The 17,366-nt window shown below is 44.4% G+C and overlaps 2 protein-coding genes across 7 annotated transcripts in view; one reads left to right on the plus strand and one right to left on the minus strand.

The window, feature by feature from the left end:
* The window catches only part of PPIL6 (peptidylprolyl isomerase like 6), a 49,011-nt gene extending 37,217 nt beyond the window's left edge, over positions 1 to 11,794 (minus strand). For 2 of the 5 annotated variants that reach the window (XM_072643032.1, XM_072643030.1), the window contains exon 1: positions 11,282 to 11,517. In XM_072643032.1, coding sequence (XP_072499133.1) covers positions 11,282 to 11,422 — 141 coding nt within the window. In that variant the 5' untranslated portion in view covers positions 11,423 to 11,517. Of the gene's footprint in view, positions 1 to 11,281; positions 11,518 to 11,718 lie in introns of those variants that run through there. The other 3 variants (XM_072643034.1, XM_072643031.1, XM_072643033.1) reach the window with 2 other exon arrangements.
* On the plus strand, positions 11,703 to 17,366 carry SMPD2 (sphingomyelin phosphodiesterase 2). Of its 2 annotated transcripts, none has more exons than XM_072643029.1 (11): positions 11,703 to 11,785; positions 12,336 to 12,468; positions 13,914 to 14,010; positions 14,108 to 14,184; positions 14,470 to 14,563; positions 15,430 to 15,519; positions 15,787 to 15,869; positions 16,125 to 16,257; positions 16,409 to 16,513; positions 16,668 to 16,833; positions 16,954 to 17,366. In XM_072643029.1, exons 2-11 carry the CDS (start codon positions 12,413 to 12,415, stop codon positions 17,340 to 17,342), a joined length of 1,290 nt encoding a protein of 429 aa, XP_072499130.1. In that variant the 5' UTR covers positions 11,703 to 11,785; positions 12,336 to 12,412; the 3' UTR covers positions 17,343 to 17,366. The 2 variants fall into 2 exon arrangements, with proteins under 2 accessions (XP_072499130.1, XP_072499129.1); XM_072643028.1 differs by lacking the exon at positions 11,703 to 11,785 and adding an exon at positions 11,995 to 12,075.

Consider the following 17,366-nt stretch of genomic DNA (forward strand, 5'->3'; position numbering starts at 1 on the left):
GAGTTTCAGTTACCCATTTAGTTTTGAGTCAATTGATTACCAAAGTGGAAAGTTATTATGGCTCCATAAAGTCTTATTCTAATACCGCTGATATCTCCTAGATATTGTACAAATCCCTTGCCTTTTCTTGTATCCAATTTGCCCCAACTTACAGCACACCACTTATGATGATTGATGGCTCTTGTGCTACTTCATTCATTTGAGTTAAATAAACTTCTGGGGTTGGCCTTTAAAAAGAGCTACAGAAGAAATTAGGGAGACCTGGAGGGGGTGGGTTGCTTGGTTCTCTAGCAAATATAAAGATGTAGAGAATTGGTAGCATCAGAAGGGAATTCTTCCAGGTCCCTAAGGAAGACAGAAGCCCACATGAATAGTAAGGGAAGATTACTCATTTATGTGCTTTAGATATGAATTCCTTCTGTGGTAATGTGTGCTTTTTCAGGTTAAATAAAACCTGTCTTATTTGATGTTGGGATACCTGACCTCCAACGCTTTTTCTTTCGTTGGAGAGACCTAGACTCTGATGTTCCCAGAGGGAACCCTAGATGGGGACATGAGCCAGGGCCAACAAGGAGCAAGCGAGAAGCTGCCAACATCGACTCCCTTCTTAAACTCAGACCTTCAGTCTGAGGCATAGCTCAGTGGCAGAGATCAGATACTGCATATGATTTGGGGCCAAATAGCAAAGGAGTTGCTGTGCGCCAGAGGCTTATGGCCACAAAGCCGATTACTTGCTATCTCTTGGAGTCATTCAAGAGTGTCAGGAAGTAGCAATGAGGCCAGTATTGGTTGCTTTTGAATATTAGAAAAGTGCCTTGGGTGTAATGAAGGCATGCAGGGTGGGAGGGTGTAATGTCTGAACAGAAAGCTAGCTTTTGTGTTGAATGCTTAGTAGTTTGTGAGTTGGCGTGTCTTGTGGGAACTTGGAATGAATGAAGAGAGGATTTGTTATATACAGGAGACAGAAAAAGTGAGATAAGTGGGATGGCATGTGGCCAAGCTAGTGAGCCTTGATTCTGAGCTGAAAGTGTCTGAATGTGGGAGTGTCTATTAATTTAATAAACTAGCTGGAAAGAGGAATAAGAGGCTGTTTTTCACATTTAATCTTGGATTATTTAATTGGATTGTGCATTTCTGAGCTCCTTCTGGCTCCTCCCCCCATTATCAAGCATTTATTTTTTTCCTCTCCCCAACCTCACCTCCCCACCACAGGAAAAGTAAGACAAAACAAAAACCATTGTAAGAAATATGCAGAGTTAAGTAAACCAAATACCCATATTGGTCATGGCAAAAAATGTGTGACTGATTCTACAAATTCTTCTGCCTCTATCTGGAGATAGGCAGCATTCCTTATCTGTCCTTTGGAATAATGGCTGATCATTTTGTTAAACAGAAGTCTTGAGTTTTTCAAAGTGCTTTATTTTTATAATGTTGACTATATATAAGGTATTAATTGTTCTCTGTTCATTTCACCGGGGATCCTAGGAGTCTTCCAAGTTTTCTTTAAACCTCTCTGTCTACACTATTTATAGCACAATAGTATCTCTCACATTCATATACTATTTTGTTTAGCTATTGCCCAACTGATTGGTAGTTTTCAGTTCTTTGTCACTGCAAAAAGAGTTGCAATAAATCGTTTTATCTGTAGGATTTTTTACTTTTTCTCTGATCACTCTGGGGTATAAGACCCATAGTGGCACTGCTGTATAAAAGGATATATAAGTAGTTGGTAACTTTTGAGGCTTAATTCCAAGTTGCTTTCTAAAATCGCTCCACTAACAGTGCATCAGCATTCCTTTTTTCAGTTTCTCCCATGACATTTGTCATTTTTCTTTTTATCAACTTTGCCAGTCTATTGGGGATGAGACAGAACCTCAGAACTGCTTTAATTAGCATTTCTCTAGTTAGTGATTTAGTCCATTTTTTTCCATATGGCTACAAACACCCTGATTTCTTTCCCTGAGAAAAGGCTTTGATATAATAAAGAGGGGAATGGCTCTTATTCTTATAAATTTCAATCAGTTCCTTAGATATCTTGGAAATGAAACCTTTATCAGAGAAACTTACAGCAAGATGTTTTCTCCACTTTGCTATTACCCTTCTCACATGCGTTGGATCTATTTGTGCAAAAATATTTTATGTTGTATATATTCAAACCTATGATTCTCTTTATCTTTTGTTTGGTCATGAACTCCTCCTCTATTCATAGATATGAAAGATAATTTCTTCCTCATTCCTCTCATTTGTTTATGATGCAAATTTCTGTGTCTAGGTAATTAACTGGCCTTTTATTCTTTAAGGAGACAAAACTCAGGACAAAGAGAATGAAAAGTAGTTTATTATAAATACATCAAGGTAGCAAGCCCTTGATGGGCTGATCACTGGCGATCAGAGGTGGTTTCAACGTGGGGGATCAGCTTTTGTCAGTAACTTTAATAATCAAATAAAGACAATTCCCTCAGTAAGAGGTTCCCTGGCATCTCAGTGCCCCCACCCAGGGTGGCAAAGAGCAGGTAATGCAAAAAGCTGCAGACTTGGGGTCGCCTTCCCCACCACAGCCTCCCCCAACACTGCTTGACAAGTTACTTGACAAGTGACAAGGTTACTGAATGAACTTAACTTTCAATAAGGCATGTATCTATTTGGAACATCTTGGTGTATGGTAAAAGATATTTACATAAATTTAATTTCTGCTAATCTACAGTTCATTTTTTCTGAATAGTTTTTGTAAAATAGTGAGTTTTCAACCTGTTAGCTGTGACCTTTGGGTTTACTAAACACTAAGCTACTAAGTTTATTGATTTCTGTACATTATGTACAGAATCTATTCCACTGATCAACTTCTCTACTTTTAAAATTTGTACCAAACCGTTTTTATGATTACTACTACTATACAGTTTGAGATATGGTACTGCTAGGCCCCTTTCACATTTTTTTCATTATTTCCCTTGAATCAATTCATCACAATGTATTATACTCCTAGTATGTGCCAGGTACTGGGGATAAAAAAAAGAGGCAAAAGATGGTCCTTGTTCTCAAGAGTCTTACAATATAATGACCTTTTGTTCTCTATGACAAATGTATTTTTACCTCTTATAGTTATTTTAATAGAATAATGGAATTTCTCTATCTTTTCTTGCTGGGTTTTGTAGGTGATATACAGAACTGGTGATGATTTAAGTGGATTTGTTGGAGTAAATGTTTCAATTGTTCCAAACAGGGCAAGCACTCATATGATGGTCACAAAAATCAATACAAAGACACTCTCAAGGTCTCTCTTAACAACTATGGAATCGATTGTGTGACACGGGAGACACAGGACTGCCAAGCATGACATGGCCACATCAGAGAAGGTGCTGTGCTCTATGAGCAAAGCAGAACTGAGGTAGCTCAAAAGAAATTCGAGTTGCACACATTTAGAGAATCCACCTCAAATGTTCACATGGCCTGTTTGTGCCTGACCTGTGGTAGAGCATTCCAAGCTTGGATTCAAAAGCGAAGGCCAACAACTAGGTTGAGTCTCTTGGGTTTTCTAAGTATACAGTCACAGAATTGGCAAAAATTGATTTTTATTTCTTTTTTGCCTGTGCTTATTTCTTTGACTTCTTTTTCTTGTTATTGCTATTGCTAGATTTTCTATATCATAATACAGTGATGGTGACAATGACATCTTCCCTTTATCCCTACTGTTACTGTGGAAAAGACACTAGTTTATCGCCGTTACATATGCTAGTTCTTGGTTTTAGATGTATACCATTTATCATATTAAGGAAGGCCTATTTATTTCTATATTTTGTTTGTTTTTTGTTTTTAACAAAAACGGGTGTTGTATTTGGTCAAAGCCTTTTTCTATATCTATTGATATAATCACATATTTGCTATGGTTATTAACACGGTTAATTATGTTTATTGTGGCTGTTTCCAGTCCTCTTTGTGATGCCTTTTGAAGTTTTCTTGGCAAAGAAATTGAAGTGGTTTCCCACTTCCTTCTCCAGCTCATTTGACAGATGAAGAAACAAGGCAAACAGGGTCAAGTGACTTGCCCAGGGTTACACAGCCAATAAGTGTCTGAGGCCACATGAGAACTCAGGTCTTCCTGACTCCAGACCTGGCACTCTATCCGCTGCACCACCTTGCTGTCCAATTATGTTTATAGTTGTCCTCAAACTGAAACAACCCTGCATTCTTAGTACAAATTTAACTTGGCCGTCATGTATAATCTTTGTGTTAAACCACTGTGGCCTCCTGGCTAATATTTTATTTAAAATTTTTGTGTCAATGTTCATTAGGGATATTAATCTATAGTTTTATTTCTGTTTTCATTTATCCTAGTTTAGGTATAAAATGTTTTATCTTAGAATTTGGTAGGATCTTTTCTTTACTACTTTTGTAATTTGTGTAAAAGAGTTGTTCTTTGAATATTTGATAGAATATATATGTAAATCCAACTTTTTCTGGATTTTGTGTTTTGAGAATTCATTTATGGCTTATTCAATTTTTTTCTGAGACAAAATTGTTTAAATGCTCTATTTCTTGTTCCATTAATCTGGATAGTTAATATTTTTGTAAATATTCATCCATTTCACTTAAGTTCTTGGGACTTATAATTGAGCAACATAGTTTTTAATAATATTCTTGATTTCATTTTTAATAAATTCTTTTCCATTTCTGATGATGGTAATTTGGTTTTCCTTTTTAAAAATTAAATTAGCTAGTAGTGTTTTTTTTAAGCAGTGCTTGGTTTTATTTCCTTTCAATTCTGTTAGATTACTAAAAGATTCTTCTTTGATTTTAAGGATTTTCTATTTAGATCATAAGCTCCTTGAGAGAAAGAATTGTCTTTTACTTTTTGATGTATACCTAGCACTTACCACAGTGCCTGGCACTAGTAGTTGATTAATAAATACTTAATGATTGGCTATTCGGAATTTTAAAAAATTTGGTGACTTTCTGTTTTTTTATAGTTACATACCCAATGCATTTTCTCTCTTTTATTAATGAAAGTGTTTTGAGATGTAAAATTTCCTCTAGCTTTGGTTACATTGCAAAAATGTCAGTATGTTGTTTTATTGTTATTATTTTTAATGAAATTATCTACTGTTTCTATTATTTGTTCTTTGATCCACCAATTTTTTGAGATTAAGTTGTTTAATCTTCAGTTGATGTTTAATACTCTCTTCAATGGCTCTTTATTGAATAGAATTTTTACTGCACTTTGGTCAGCAAGGGATATGTTTAATATTTCTATTTTTCTGCATCTGAGATCTGAGTTCCTGCTGTGGGGTCAGAGTGATAACACTACTGGCCTAACGCTGGTCCAGGTCTGAGGACTGAGTCCAAGATCTTAAAATGGCCAACCTATAATCTCTTCATTGCTAAATCTCGTGGTCTTTTCTTGGTGATCTCAACAGTTCTTATGGGTTCAATTACCTCCACAAAGATGAATCATAAATTTGTATGTCCAGCTTTAATCTCTCTCCTGAAAACCAAGAGTTAATCACCAACTGCCTGCTGGACATTTCCACCTAGATAACATCCAAAATGGTGATATCACTTTTCTCCCTAAATCACCTTTCTTTGAAACCTCCACATTTGTTGAGGGCATTAGCATCCTCCCGAGTCAGCCAACCTCATAACTTTGGTCATTTTTGATCCTTACCTCTCCCTCATACCTCATATTCAAATGGTTGACAAAATCTTGTTGATTCTGTCTCCATACTATGCTGTTCCTTCGTCTACCCCAGTAGAATGTAAGTACCTTGAGAGCAGTGACTTTTCTTTTTGTCATACTTCCAATATCTTGAACATTTTTTTTGAAAGGCAGGGATCCTAGAACTGTGATTTCATTACTGCGGAGAACTTCTAATGAACACATTTCCTCTACCACTGCAGCCTGACAAATACTCTGCAATATTCAGGCAAAATAGAGGCCTGGGGCACTAAGTGGTTAAATGACTTGTCCAGGGTCACCCAGCTGGATTGGGTGGTGGGAGTAGGACCAAGGTCATCCTACCTTGAGTCCAACTATCTGCTTCTCCCTCACTTGCACAGACAGCATGGAAGAAAACCTTAATGTTTATTGTACTGAATTTCTCTCTAAACCTGTTGCTCCTCCCTTTGTGTTCACTACCTCTACCTGAGGCATCCATTCTCCCATTTCCAAAATTTAAATGGCCTCTTTGGCTCCACCCTCTCCTCTACCTTCAATCACTTATCAAGACTTAATGATAACCATTGCATAAGATACTGCATCTAAGCCCCTCTATTCTCACTGCTACCACTATTGTTTGGGCTCTTACCCATTTGGATTATTAAAACAGCCTCCTAATAATCAGTGTGCATTTATGAAGCATCTACTATGTGCCAGGCACTGTGCTAGGAAAGACAAACATGAAACAGTCCATTTCCTGAAAAAGCACCCATTCTATCTGGGGCGATATGTACATAAATAAGCATATCCAAAATGTGCAGAAAATATGCAAATTTGAGTTAACTTTGAGGGGAAAGCAATAACAGCTCAGGACCAGCATAGGCCTCAAAAGAGAGGCAATTTTCTACAGTGGAAAGAGAATCAGAGGACTTTCATTTATTACCCTTCCGATCTTAGCTAAATTTCTCAATCTAGGGACTCAGTTTCCCTGACTATAAAGAACAGGGTTGGACTAGATGGCCTAAGGTGCTTAGAGCTCTAAATTTATAACTCTAGGATCTCATTACCTATATTCTCCCTGCCACTGTGTTCCTCCACCTATCCTTTATAACCACATCAGGCTAATGCAGCTTACACATTTATCTGATCATGAAATTCTACTCAAAAAATATTCAGCATCTTCCTATTAGTCACAGCTGGCCTAAAGTGATACTACTTCCCTCCAATGTACTCTACACTGTAGCCTAACTGTACCCTGAATATACCCTATATTTTCCACATAAATGCTCATGCTCATGCTGATTCCTGTGGCAGTAATGTCTTCCCACAGCCCTCTTTACCAGGTGAATTATAATCCTCAAAGTCCTTTTAGGATGGCTTCTCCTCTGTGATACCCTTCCTTGATCCACCTTACTCACATATTCAAGAATACTCCCTTCATAATGACTGTGCCTTGGCTTTCACATATCTCTAATATATTTATAACTGTGATACACAATAATATAGGAAATATCTTAAACCATTCTGGTCTATAAATTCTATCTCTTGGAGTTACATTCCATCTCACTCAAAACATGGCCATGTTAAAAAATGTTTGTCTCATTCTATATGCTGAGTCCCTCACCTATCAGTAGGGTGGGTCACAGGCTTTGTCACTGTCCCACTGCACTAATAAGATATAAAGTCTTTCAAAGTAACTTGTCTTTTTGATGTTATTGCATAAATTGTTCTCTCGCTTCTTTGCTCCTTCACTCTATATCACTTCAGAAAAATTTCCCAAGTTTCTCTGAAACTGTCTCTTTTGACATTTCTTACATCACAGTAGTATTCAATAACATTCATCAACCATAAATTTGCTCTACAACTGATGGACATCCCTTATCTTCCACTACATGAAAAAAAAAACTATAAATTCGGTACAAAGGCACTTAAGATGGTATAGTGGATGGAATGATAGACTTGGAGTCAGAAAAATCTGTTCAAAACCTCCCTCAGATGCTAGTTTTGTAATCACAGACAAGTCATTTAAACTCTGTGAGCCTCAGTTTTCTCATCTGTAAAATGGGGATAATACCTTATAGAATTGTTATGAGGACCAAATAATACCATAAGCATGAAGCGGCTTGCAAACTTAAAACCTTATGTAAATGCTAGCTGTTATATGTGCCCTTTCCCGCTCTTTGAGGTATAGGTAGGCCTAGTTCCAGGTATCAAGGAAAGCATAGCTTTGTAACCTCAATGGCAAAATGCTTTCCAGAACACCTGGACCAATTCACAGCTCCACCAATACCAACGACCCTGTTATCCTGAAGTCCCTCCATCATTTGTCACTCTTTTTTTGTCATCCCAGCCAACATAACGGCTATGATGTAGAAGCCCAGAGTTGCTTTAATTTGCATTTCCCTAATTATTAGCAATGTGCACCATTTTTCCTGCCTTTAAGACTCATCTCAAATCCCACCCCTTGGAATTTCCCTTTCCTCTTGCTGCTAGTGACTTCCCTCTGACATTATCTCCAGCCTATGAGTATTTGCCTCATACTTATTTCCATCTCGTCTGCCCCATTAGATTAGGATCTCTCTGACGGTAGGAACCGTTCTTGCCTTTCTTTATGTACCTTTAGGGTGCGGTCCACCATAAGTGTCCTACCTGGAACCGTGCTCTGCACACAGGTGCTTAATACATATTTGAACTGAACATCTATTTAATGCAATTTGATACAGTTTACTGCTCCTTTTGAGGTTTCATTTTTTTTTTCACAAATGTCTGAAGACAGCAACTTTGCCAGACTACAACCACCTTTCATGTCTGCTTCTGGATTTGGTCTGTTTCCAGACAAGTACTTCCCACTCCTCTCCATGCACCACAGAACACAGAGGAATTTGAAACAAGAAAGAAGTAAGAGAAGCCTGAGACTGTAATATAACACAACATATGATGCACAGCATTATAAAGCACTCAAAGGTCAAAACCAATTGGGTTCCTATAGCAACCCTCTGAAGGTGCCACAGGTTAATTAAAATGTTTCCTTTATGATGCTGGGTGATTAGGGTTTAAAGATCTGAGAGAATCCTCAGCCTGCTTTGTATTCTGTCCTATGTCAAACATCTTTCTAATACCAAATCTTAAGTGTGTTGTAATCTATTCAGATTTAGGACAGTACTATCTTTACTTACATTTTGCCTCTGAATCCTGGATCCGAGAGAGGTCTGTTTCTTAATTGTCTTTCACTTTATTTTCTTCTGCTCTCATGAATGAAAATGTGCTTTGTCTCAAAAGCAGCTTATTTTAGCTGGTTTTTTTTTGTTTGCTAAAATGTTAATGTCTTGATTCAGAGGCAGTGATTGCTAGAGACTTCATATAAAATTGTTCCCTAAAATCACAGTTTTTAGAAATTATTTTGGGGGCATAAAGCTAAGTATCTCTATATGAATATTTTACCTTAAACATTTCTTTTTCATCTTTTTTTGGAAAATGGGCCTGGTTTAAAATCAAGCCAAATCTTCTACCACTCCCACTCCTAACCTCCATCTTTTTTGAATCTTAATAGCCCTTCCTTTTAACTAGAGGAAAGAGGAAAGGACTGCCAATAGTGGGAGTGGGAAGAGAGGGGGTTTGTAATTCCAGTTCTGCTTCTTTATCTATAAAATGAATGATTATTTAGGGCTGAAAAAGATACTAGGGATCACTACAGCTAGATTTGGCTAGAAAGGAGAACTTTTGAGTTCTACTCTCCTCCTACCACAGAAGTTAAGTGACTTGCCCATGGTCACACAAAGTAGCAGTAGCAGGGGTAAGATTAGAACTTGGATCTTTTGACTCCAAATAAAAGATTCTCCAGAATATCACACTGCCCATCACTTACTATTCGACATGTTTCATTTTTCTGATCCTGGCACTCTCTCCCATGCCTGGAACACTCCATCCTCCACTTCAAGTACTGACTTCCCTGGCTTCCATTAAATCTCAAATAAAATCCCAAGCCCTTCAGGGAGCCTTCCCCACAATCCCTTAATTCCAGTGCCTTCCTTGTGTTAATTATCTCTCATTTATCCTGTCCATAGTTTGCTTTCTCTATGTTTGTTTGTATGTCGTCTCTCTTCAGATTTTAAGCTTGTGGAAGGCAGGAACGGTCTTTTGTCTCTTTTTGTATCCCCTCCATTATTAGCACATTGCCTGGCACCTAGAAAGTACTTACTAAATGTGTATCGATTGACCTCTTGCCTCCTGGAAGCTGTACTTCCAAAGAGCAGGAGCCTGCTCAGACTAGCTGGGGAGCCGATCATAAAACTTGCAGGGTGGACATTTTTACACCTCAAAAGCTGCAAATCTGGACTTGATTTATTGTTGTTGACTGTCCAGACTTAGGAAAATGATGGAGAAAATGTCAATAATTCAGGTTAAACTTTTACTTGTGTTGTGCATATAACCTTTTTTGTGGGAGGGGGGAGAACTATTAAACATCTACCAGCACACTTCTGAGCTACTCAAACTTTATTTTATGATTCTTAACAAGACAGGAACTAGCAGGTCACTGCTTCCAAAGCTGACCAAAGCCCCCGGGTGTTTGCTTGGCACAGTGGCTCCTTCCTGTTCTTCACTAAGGACATTCTGAACCCAAGGAAGAAGGTTAAAGAGCCAGAAAATCATCCCACAGGCCCCAGAAAATCTGTTACCTTTTGGATTTCAAATCCCGGCTGCCACCCTTTCCCCAAATCCTCCTCCAGGAGGCAGTGAGGGAAGAAAAAATCTTAAAGTTGGCATTTTCTACGGGTGTCCAGTGAGAAGTTCATAATATCACCATAGTGTTAAAACTGAAAGGGACTTCAGTCAAGTCAACTACCTTTTTATTAAGCACCCATGTGTAGCAGGTACTAAGCTAAGTCCCGGGGAAACTTAGACACCCCAAACCGGTGCCTGCCTTCAAGCAGCTCCCCATCTAATGCAAGCAACTATGTGCCAACAACATATAAAGAATGTAGGTCATCTGTGTCAGAGTCTTCTTGACCCAAAGGACCAGAGCAGGCGGACCCTTCTGTCCTCTCCTGTCTCACACTGTCTGTCCAAGTTCATGTTCCTCGTGTCCATGACACTATGTATGCATGTCATCTTCAGCCGTCCCTCTTTCCCAACATCAACCCTCCCTCTTCTCATCCCGGGGCCCAAGTACTTCAGTTTCGGCTTCAAAGTAGATACAGGGTCATGACCTCAAGCCCAAACCCACCGGGACCAGGAGGTGAGAACCCTGTTGTGCTCCTCTACAACACGACAACGTCTGACCTTCACAGCAAGCATTCCCACGCTTCACAGGGGTCGGTGCGAGCTTCCAGGGGGGTCACACGGATAAAGCGCTCGGCCCACGCCCGGCCCCTGATCATCCCGGGGCAGCAAGGTGCCCAGGTGGCCCTCTAGTAACACTTGTACCTCCGGCATTAATCTTGACCCTAAAAAGGACAGTCACGACCCACGTCCCGAGTGGCGTTATCTCGCCAGTGTAAAACGGGGGAAGGACGCTCCCTGGGGCTCGCTCCTCGCCTGACAGATCTAGAGTCGGGGTTCGGCTCGCGGGGGCTCTGCCCCTCGCCCCGCCCCCCTCCACAGGTGCCCCCCTCGGAACCTCGGCTCTTTTACCTCCGCTGTGCACTTCGCCACCTGGAACGGGATACCCTTGAACAGCCCCACCACCTTCAGCTGGAGCAGCACCTCTGGCGGACTCTTCAAACTGGGGCAGGGGTGAGGGGCCGAGGGCTGGCGGGGGGGCCGCCTCTCCATGACCCTCTCGCGCCTGCCCGCCCGCCTCCCCAAGGCCCGGAGCCGGCCGCTCGCTCTCCGGGCCGAGACACCAAACAGAGGGCCGTCCCCATGGCAACGGCGGCGGCCGCGGGGGGGCGGATTGTGAGCTCTTCTCAGCCGCCTCCATGCCAGCCCTCGGCGGTCCGAGGCGACCCGCCCACGCGCCCTCACATGACATTTAGGAAGGTCCCCAAGGGGCGTTTATTCACACCGCCAGCTTCCTATTTTGCTCAGCCGGTCTCCCTTCCGGCCTGACCGCCGATCGGTTTCCTCACCCGGCCGCGACTCGCACTCGTGGCCTCGGGCAGCTGGGGAGCGAAGGTTCCGTAGACGGTTGCCTAGGTAACGAGGGCAGGCGAGGGGGCGGGGCCGAGGCGGCAGCGCGCGAGGGCCCCCGGGGGGAAGGAGAGTTCGGGGAGCGCAAGAGCGGAGTGGGGGCGGGGGGAGCCCGGGGCGCGCGCTCTCGGTTCCTCCCTCTCGGGGGCTGGGCTGGGGGCGCCCCCTGCGCGCGCGCCGACGTCTCCTCCACGCCCCCCCCCCCCAAGTCTGCGGCAGCTCGGCGCGGCCCCGACCAGGCTCCGGGTGCGGTGCAGCGCGGAAGGAAGAGGCTGCGAGGGCTCCAGCTGGAAGGGGTTCGGCCCGGCCCTCCGCCCCGTCCCCCTCGGCCCCGTCCCCCTCGGTCCCGTCCCCCTCGGCCCCGTCCCCCTCGGCCCCATCCCCCTCGGCCCCATCCCCCTCGGCCCCATCCCCCTTCGCAGCGCGCAGCGTCTCGTCTAGAAGCTGCCCGAGGTCACTCCTCGGGGGAGATCAGGCTGTGGAGGGAGCGCCTCGGTCCTTGGGGGGGCGGGGGCGGGGGCCACCTGTGTGCTACTCCCGCCCTCCTCCTCCGCAGGCTTGGCAGGATCCTTGCACGAAGCCGCCGTCCTAAGGGAGCTCCGGGGGGATCGAGGCAGCGCAGGTCGGCTAACCATGGAGCCCGTCACCGGCTCCGCCGTGCGCCTCAAGGTCTTCAGCCTCAACTGCTGGTGAGGGGCCGGGGATGGGCAGGCAGACGGCCCTGGTCCCTTCACGGGGTGGAAAAGCCTGGCTGGGGGGGGCACCCGACCGAGGGAAATCCTTTGACAACGCGGGATGCAAAAGCCTGGAAGGGGGCTGGGGTGGGGCGGGCATCGGAGGACCCGACAGATGTATGTCCTTTGACTCTGCGGGGTGCCTAGGAAGACACGACGGTTGTAAATCCTTTGTCACTTCGAAAAGCCTGGATGGAAGGGGGGTGCGCAGAAAGACCTGATAGATGTAGAGCCTTTGTCTCCGTGGAAATCCTGGATGAGGAGGGCATGTGTGTGTGGGAGGGGGGGGGTGGAACTGACAGATGTATAGCCTTCGTTTCTGCGGTGCCAAGCCCGGGAGGAGAGGGGGAAGGAGCACCTGACAGAAGTAAATCCTTTGTCTGCAGTGGGGTGGGGTACGTAGGAAGACCTGGTAGGATGTATGCCCTTTGTCTTGGCTCGGTGCAAAGTCCCGAATGAGGAGGGCCACAGAGGAGAGCTTGTAGATGTATTCTGGACAGATGTATAGTTTCTTTGTGGTATCGAACCCTAAATTGGGGTGGGGGAGTTAGACGGGGGTGAGGGCTTGAGAAAAGCTTGACAATATTCCTTGTGTCTTCGTGGTGCAGAAACCTGGATGGGGGGTGGTGGTGAGATAAGGGAGGGGGCAAAACGGGGGTGGCACTTGACTGGTGAATGTCCTTTGTCTCTGCGCAGTGCAAAAACCTGTGCGGGTGGTTGGAGGTGGGGCAATGTCTTTCAAGGATGACGTCCTGTCTCCACACACCCTCCCTCCCCCCTTCCCTCATACCTGGGCGAGGATCTCGAGCAGGGACACTTAGCTTTGGTCATAACTGCAGCCGGTGTAGCGATTTAACGCTTGCAGAGCCTGTTAGACATGATTCATTTGATCTTTACTACCTACTGGACCTCTTGGATAGCCAGGTGAATCTTAGGGATCTCTTCTCAGAATCATATTGTTAACACTAGAAGGACCAGGCACATCGATTAATACAATAAGTTGTCATTTTACTTTGAAATAAAAACATTTTCAACCTACTGTCTCTATTTTCTTTGCCCTGTGGATAGAGAATTGTGCTAGAGCAATTGAAACAGCTTGATCCTTTGGAGATATTCTTAAATTCTGGTCCATCTATAGTGTTAAATAATTGAAGGAAATAGCCAAATTTCAGTTATAGGTTAGTGAAAATAAAGATGTGATTTTTTTTCTCACATCCAAGTTCAGAGACTCTGAAATCTATCCATAGACTCCAAGTCTGAGATCTAATCCTAATACACTGCTTGCTCTTGGCATGTGTCATTTTTGGGAAAATGGGCCACTTCACAGCAGAAGAAGTCTAAAAGCCACCATCTCCAGGCACCCTCCCCCCTATTCACAACCACTTTCTTATCTTTCCCAGGGCTATTCCCTACATAAGCAAGCATCGGCAGGTCAGGGTGCAGCATCTGGGGGACTTATTGAACCAGAAAAACTTTGACCTCGCCCTGTTGCAGGAGGTGAGTGTGAGGTGCTTGAAGGGAAGGGGTCAGGGAAGCTGAGGGTCTGGGGAAAACTGCTCTATGCTAGGGGCCACCACCATCCTGTCATCCTCAGGTGTGGAGTGAACGGGACTTTGAATCACTGAGACAGAAATTGCTGCCCAACTACACTTGGGCCCACTATTTCCGAAGGTAAGAAACCCCCAGGGATCTCCTGAGTTCATGGTATCCCTCCTGCCCCCTTTTTTCCCATCCTCACAATTTGGTGTGGGAGGAGGTAGAGGGAAAGGAACAAAAGAAGAGTGTTCCCTGCTGTGGCTCCTCTTTGCTGTCTTATCACCACCCCCACACAATCATGGCCTTGAGTTTTGTCCAGGGGTTGTGATGGGCACAATATTCTAGCACAAGAGGGAGAAAGGGTTGGGAATGGGAGTGGGGCCCCTTCTCCCTGGTCACTGAGCAGGATGTGGCTTTCAGCGGATTCATCGGTAGTGGCCTCTGTGTCTTCTCCAAACACCCAATCCAGGAAATCTTCCAGCATACCTACAGCCTCAATGGCTATCCCTACAAGGTAAGCAAGCCCCTTTGCCTTTCCCTCCCACTCTTCCCAAATTTGATTCTTGGAGGGTGGCTAAGATAGTTTGTGTGGGCTTGGGCAAGCCCCTTATATTACTCCCACCCCATATTTTGCTCCCCCCTGCAGGGGATAGTGGGATATAAAGAACAGGCTATCAACTTGGTGGGGGCAGGGAGAGGAGGGAAAGGTGAATCTATGTCCTGGATTTAATTATCCCAATTTTTTAATGATGGGAACTGTTCTTACAATTTTGTGTTTTCTTGTTTGTCCCTTAGTAGGAGGGATAAAAGTTGATTAGCTAGTTATTTGATTACATCTAACTGTGGAGAGTGTTGTCTTCCAGTGAATTTGGGATTGGAAGAATGGATCAATATCTTTGGTCCAGAGAGCACAGGTGTATCATTTGAAAATGCCACTAGGAAGAAGTAATTATGGGCAGTATCAGTAAAAGGAAGGAACACTTTACTCAGGGATCCAGGGGACCTCACAGGAAAGTTTAATGAGGAGTAAAAGCAGCCTGTTCTGAGAGAGGGGGTACTGGTTGGAGACTCAGTTATAAGGCCTGGGTTCAAATGTGGACTCTTCCTTTACTGCCCTGTGTGATCTTTCACCCTTAGTTCTCTACCTTATAAAATGAGATTAAATTATCTCTACAGTAAGGAGCCCCAGAGAAGGAACCCTGAAATCATAGGGACAGGCTTTATCAAATCTATGTGTGGACTCCAGGTTTGAGATCTAATCCTAATCCCCTGCTTGTGTCATTTTGGGGGAAATGAGACTGGTTCTGAGATGAAGCTGAGTGCAGGGGAGGGAACAATACTGCATTTCAGATTCCCCTCTTATGCACCTCCTCCCTCCAGATACATCATGGAGACTGGTTCTGTGGCAAAGCTGTTGGCATGCTGGTGCTGGAGATCTGTGGGATACTGGTCAATGTCTATGTGACTCATGTGAGTAACAACCCCAGAGCAGCGGGGCAAGGCAAGGCCAACAATGAGATAAAATGCTGTTTCTCAGATGCTTTTCCGGTTCTATGTAGTAGGTTCAGTGGCAGAACCTCCTGGGGAGGAAAGAATCCCACAGGTTTTCTTGGAAAACTTGTAGGGAGAAGGGTTCTAGCTACTTATTTTTCTGTATTTCCCTCCCTCCCAAGAGGACATAGAGTAGCTCGACATGGTCTGTCTGTCTCTCTCTCTCTTTCTCTCTCTGGCCCTCAGCTCCACGCTGAGTACAATCGAGAACATGACTACTACCTTGCCCATCGTGTGGCCCAGGCCTGGGAACTGGCTCAGTTCATCCAGTGTGTGAGCTGTGGTACTTGGACTGAGCAGGATAGGGGAAGCAGGGGTGGAGCATAGAGGGGGTTGGGCTCATGGGCTTGCCTGTACCCTGAGTTGGGGGGATGGGGAGTCCCAGGGAGTGCTCATTATTGACCCTATTAAGCTCCCACCCATGTGTCCGAGTCTAGAACCTGAGAAGGCTGAAGCATGTTTGGGGGGCTCTGAGCTACAGAGGAGAGAAGTTCCTACTTCTCACCATGCTCCGGTTCTCCTAGCCATACTTCCAGAAAAGCCGATGTGGTTCTGTTGTGTGGGGATCTCAATTCACACCCAGGAGACATAGGTTACCGTCTCATAAGGGAGTGGATAGGCCTGGAAGATTGTTACCTTGAGACCCAAGACTTCCAGGTAAGTCTTTTGTTGTGATGTTCATTTTCCTCTTGATTCCAAATCCTTTTTCTGGCCACACCTTGCTATATCCTGTGTACTCCTCGTTCCTCCCCATCCTGAGTCAGCTGCGCCCTCTAGTTCATAAGCACTGAACACATTCTTACTTTAGGGGTGTGAGGATGGCAGCACCATGGTGCCCAACAACTGTTTCGTCAACCCTCGTGAGATGGAGCGTTTCCCCAGAGGAGTTCGCATTGACTACATCCTCTTCAAGGTCAGGCCTCTCTTTGGCCCATCCCCCCAACATCTCTCACCACCCTGTGTTCTCTTTTTTGTCTGTTACCTTGAGTCTGAAGGACACTAACCTACAAGTGAATGGATTTGTTGGGGGACTTTGAGTGGTTTATCTCTGGCTGTTACTTTTCTAGGCTATTTCTGGGTTCCGCATCACTTGTGAAACCCTCACAACCACCACAGGCAATGCCTCTGGTGACACAACTGGTCGAAGCATTCCCCTTTCTGATCATGAGGCACTAATGGCCACACTGTCTATAAGGCCTGTTCTCACTGAGCAGAATCGTGAGCCGACACGTGGTGAGTCACTCTTGGTCCCTTTGGGGTTGTTCATTCCCACTGTGACACATCTCTAGACCAAAGATTTCTCTCTCTCCCTCTCCCTCCTTGTATCTTTGACTGATGTCCACTTTATTTCAGATGCAGAAACACAGGCATCATTGATGGGTGTGCTGCATGAGGCTTGGACAGAGATGGGGCTGGGCCTGGCTGGAGCCCGCCAGTGGGTTTACTCTACTGGTCACCTATTTAGCCTGGGGCTGCTCCTGTTGTTTCTGGGAGTGGGGTCTATGTTATTTGAGGAAATACCCTGGGTGGCTGAGGCCCTCTTCATGATTCTGGGAGCAATAGTGCTTCTAGGGTCGGGTGGGCTGTATCTCACATCTCTCCATGAAAGTAAGGCCTTGTATGAAGCCCAGGCAGAGATAGAGCTGGCCATGGAAATGGCCAAAGAGGTTCACCCTGAATCCGTGGAGGTCAGCTCCACCTCTTCTCTTCTACGTACCTCCATACAGTCAGAATCAAAATAAAACAATAAAGAGTTATTATCTGCA

The sequence above is a fragment of the Notamacropus eugenii genome, chromosome 2 (assembly GCF_028372415.1).
Source record: "Notamacropus eugenii isolate mMacEug1 chromosome 2, mMacEug1.pri_v2, whole genome shotgun sequence".
Classification (NCBI taxonomy): Eukaryota; Metazoa; Chordata; class Mammalia; order Diprotodontia; family Macropodidae; genus Notamacropus; species Notamacropus eugenii.

Excerpts from the sequence above, each read along its gene's own strand:
- SMPD2 (XM_072643029.1), top strand. The coding sequence starts at position 12,413 with ATGGAGCCCGTCACCGGCTCCGCCGTGCGCCTCAAGGTCTTCAGCCTC. Across the intron at positions 12,469-13,913 it reads GTCTTCAGCCTCAACTGCTG|GGCTATTCCCTACATAAGCA; the intron begins GTGAGGGGCCGG and ends TATCTTTCCCAG. Across the intron at positions 16,514-16,667 it reads TTGACTACATCCTCTTCAAG|GCTATTTCTGGGTTCCGCAT; the intron begins GTCAGGCCTCTC and ends TTACTTTTCTAG.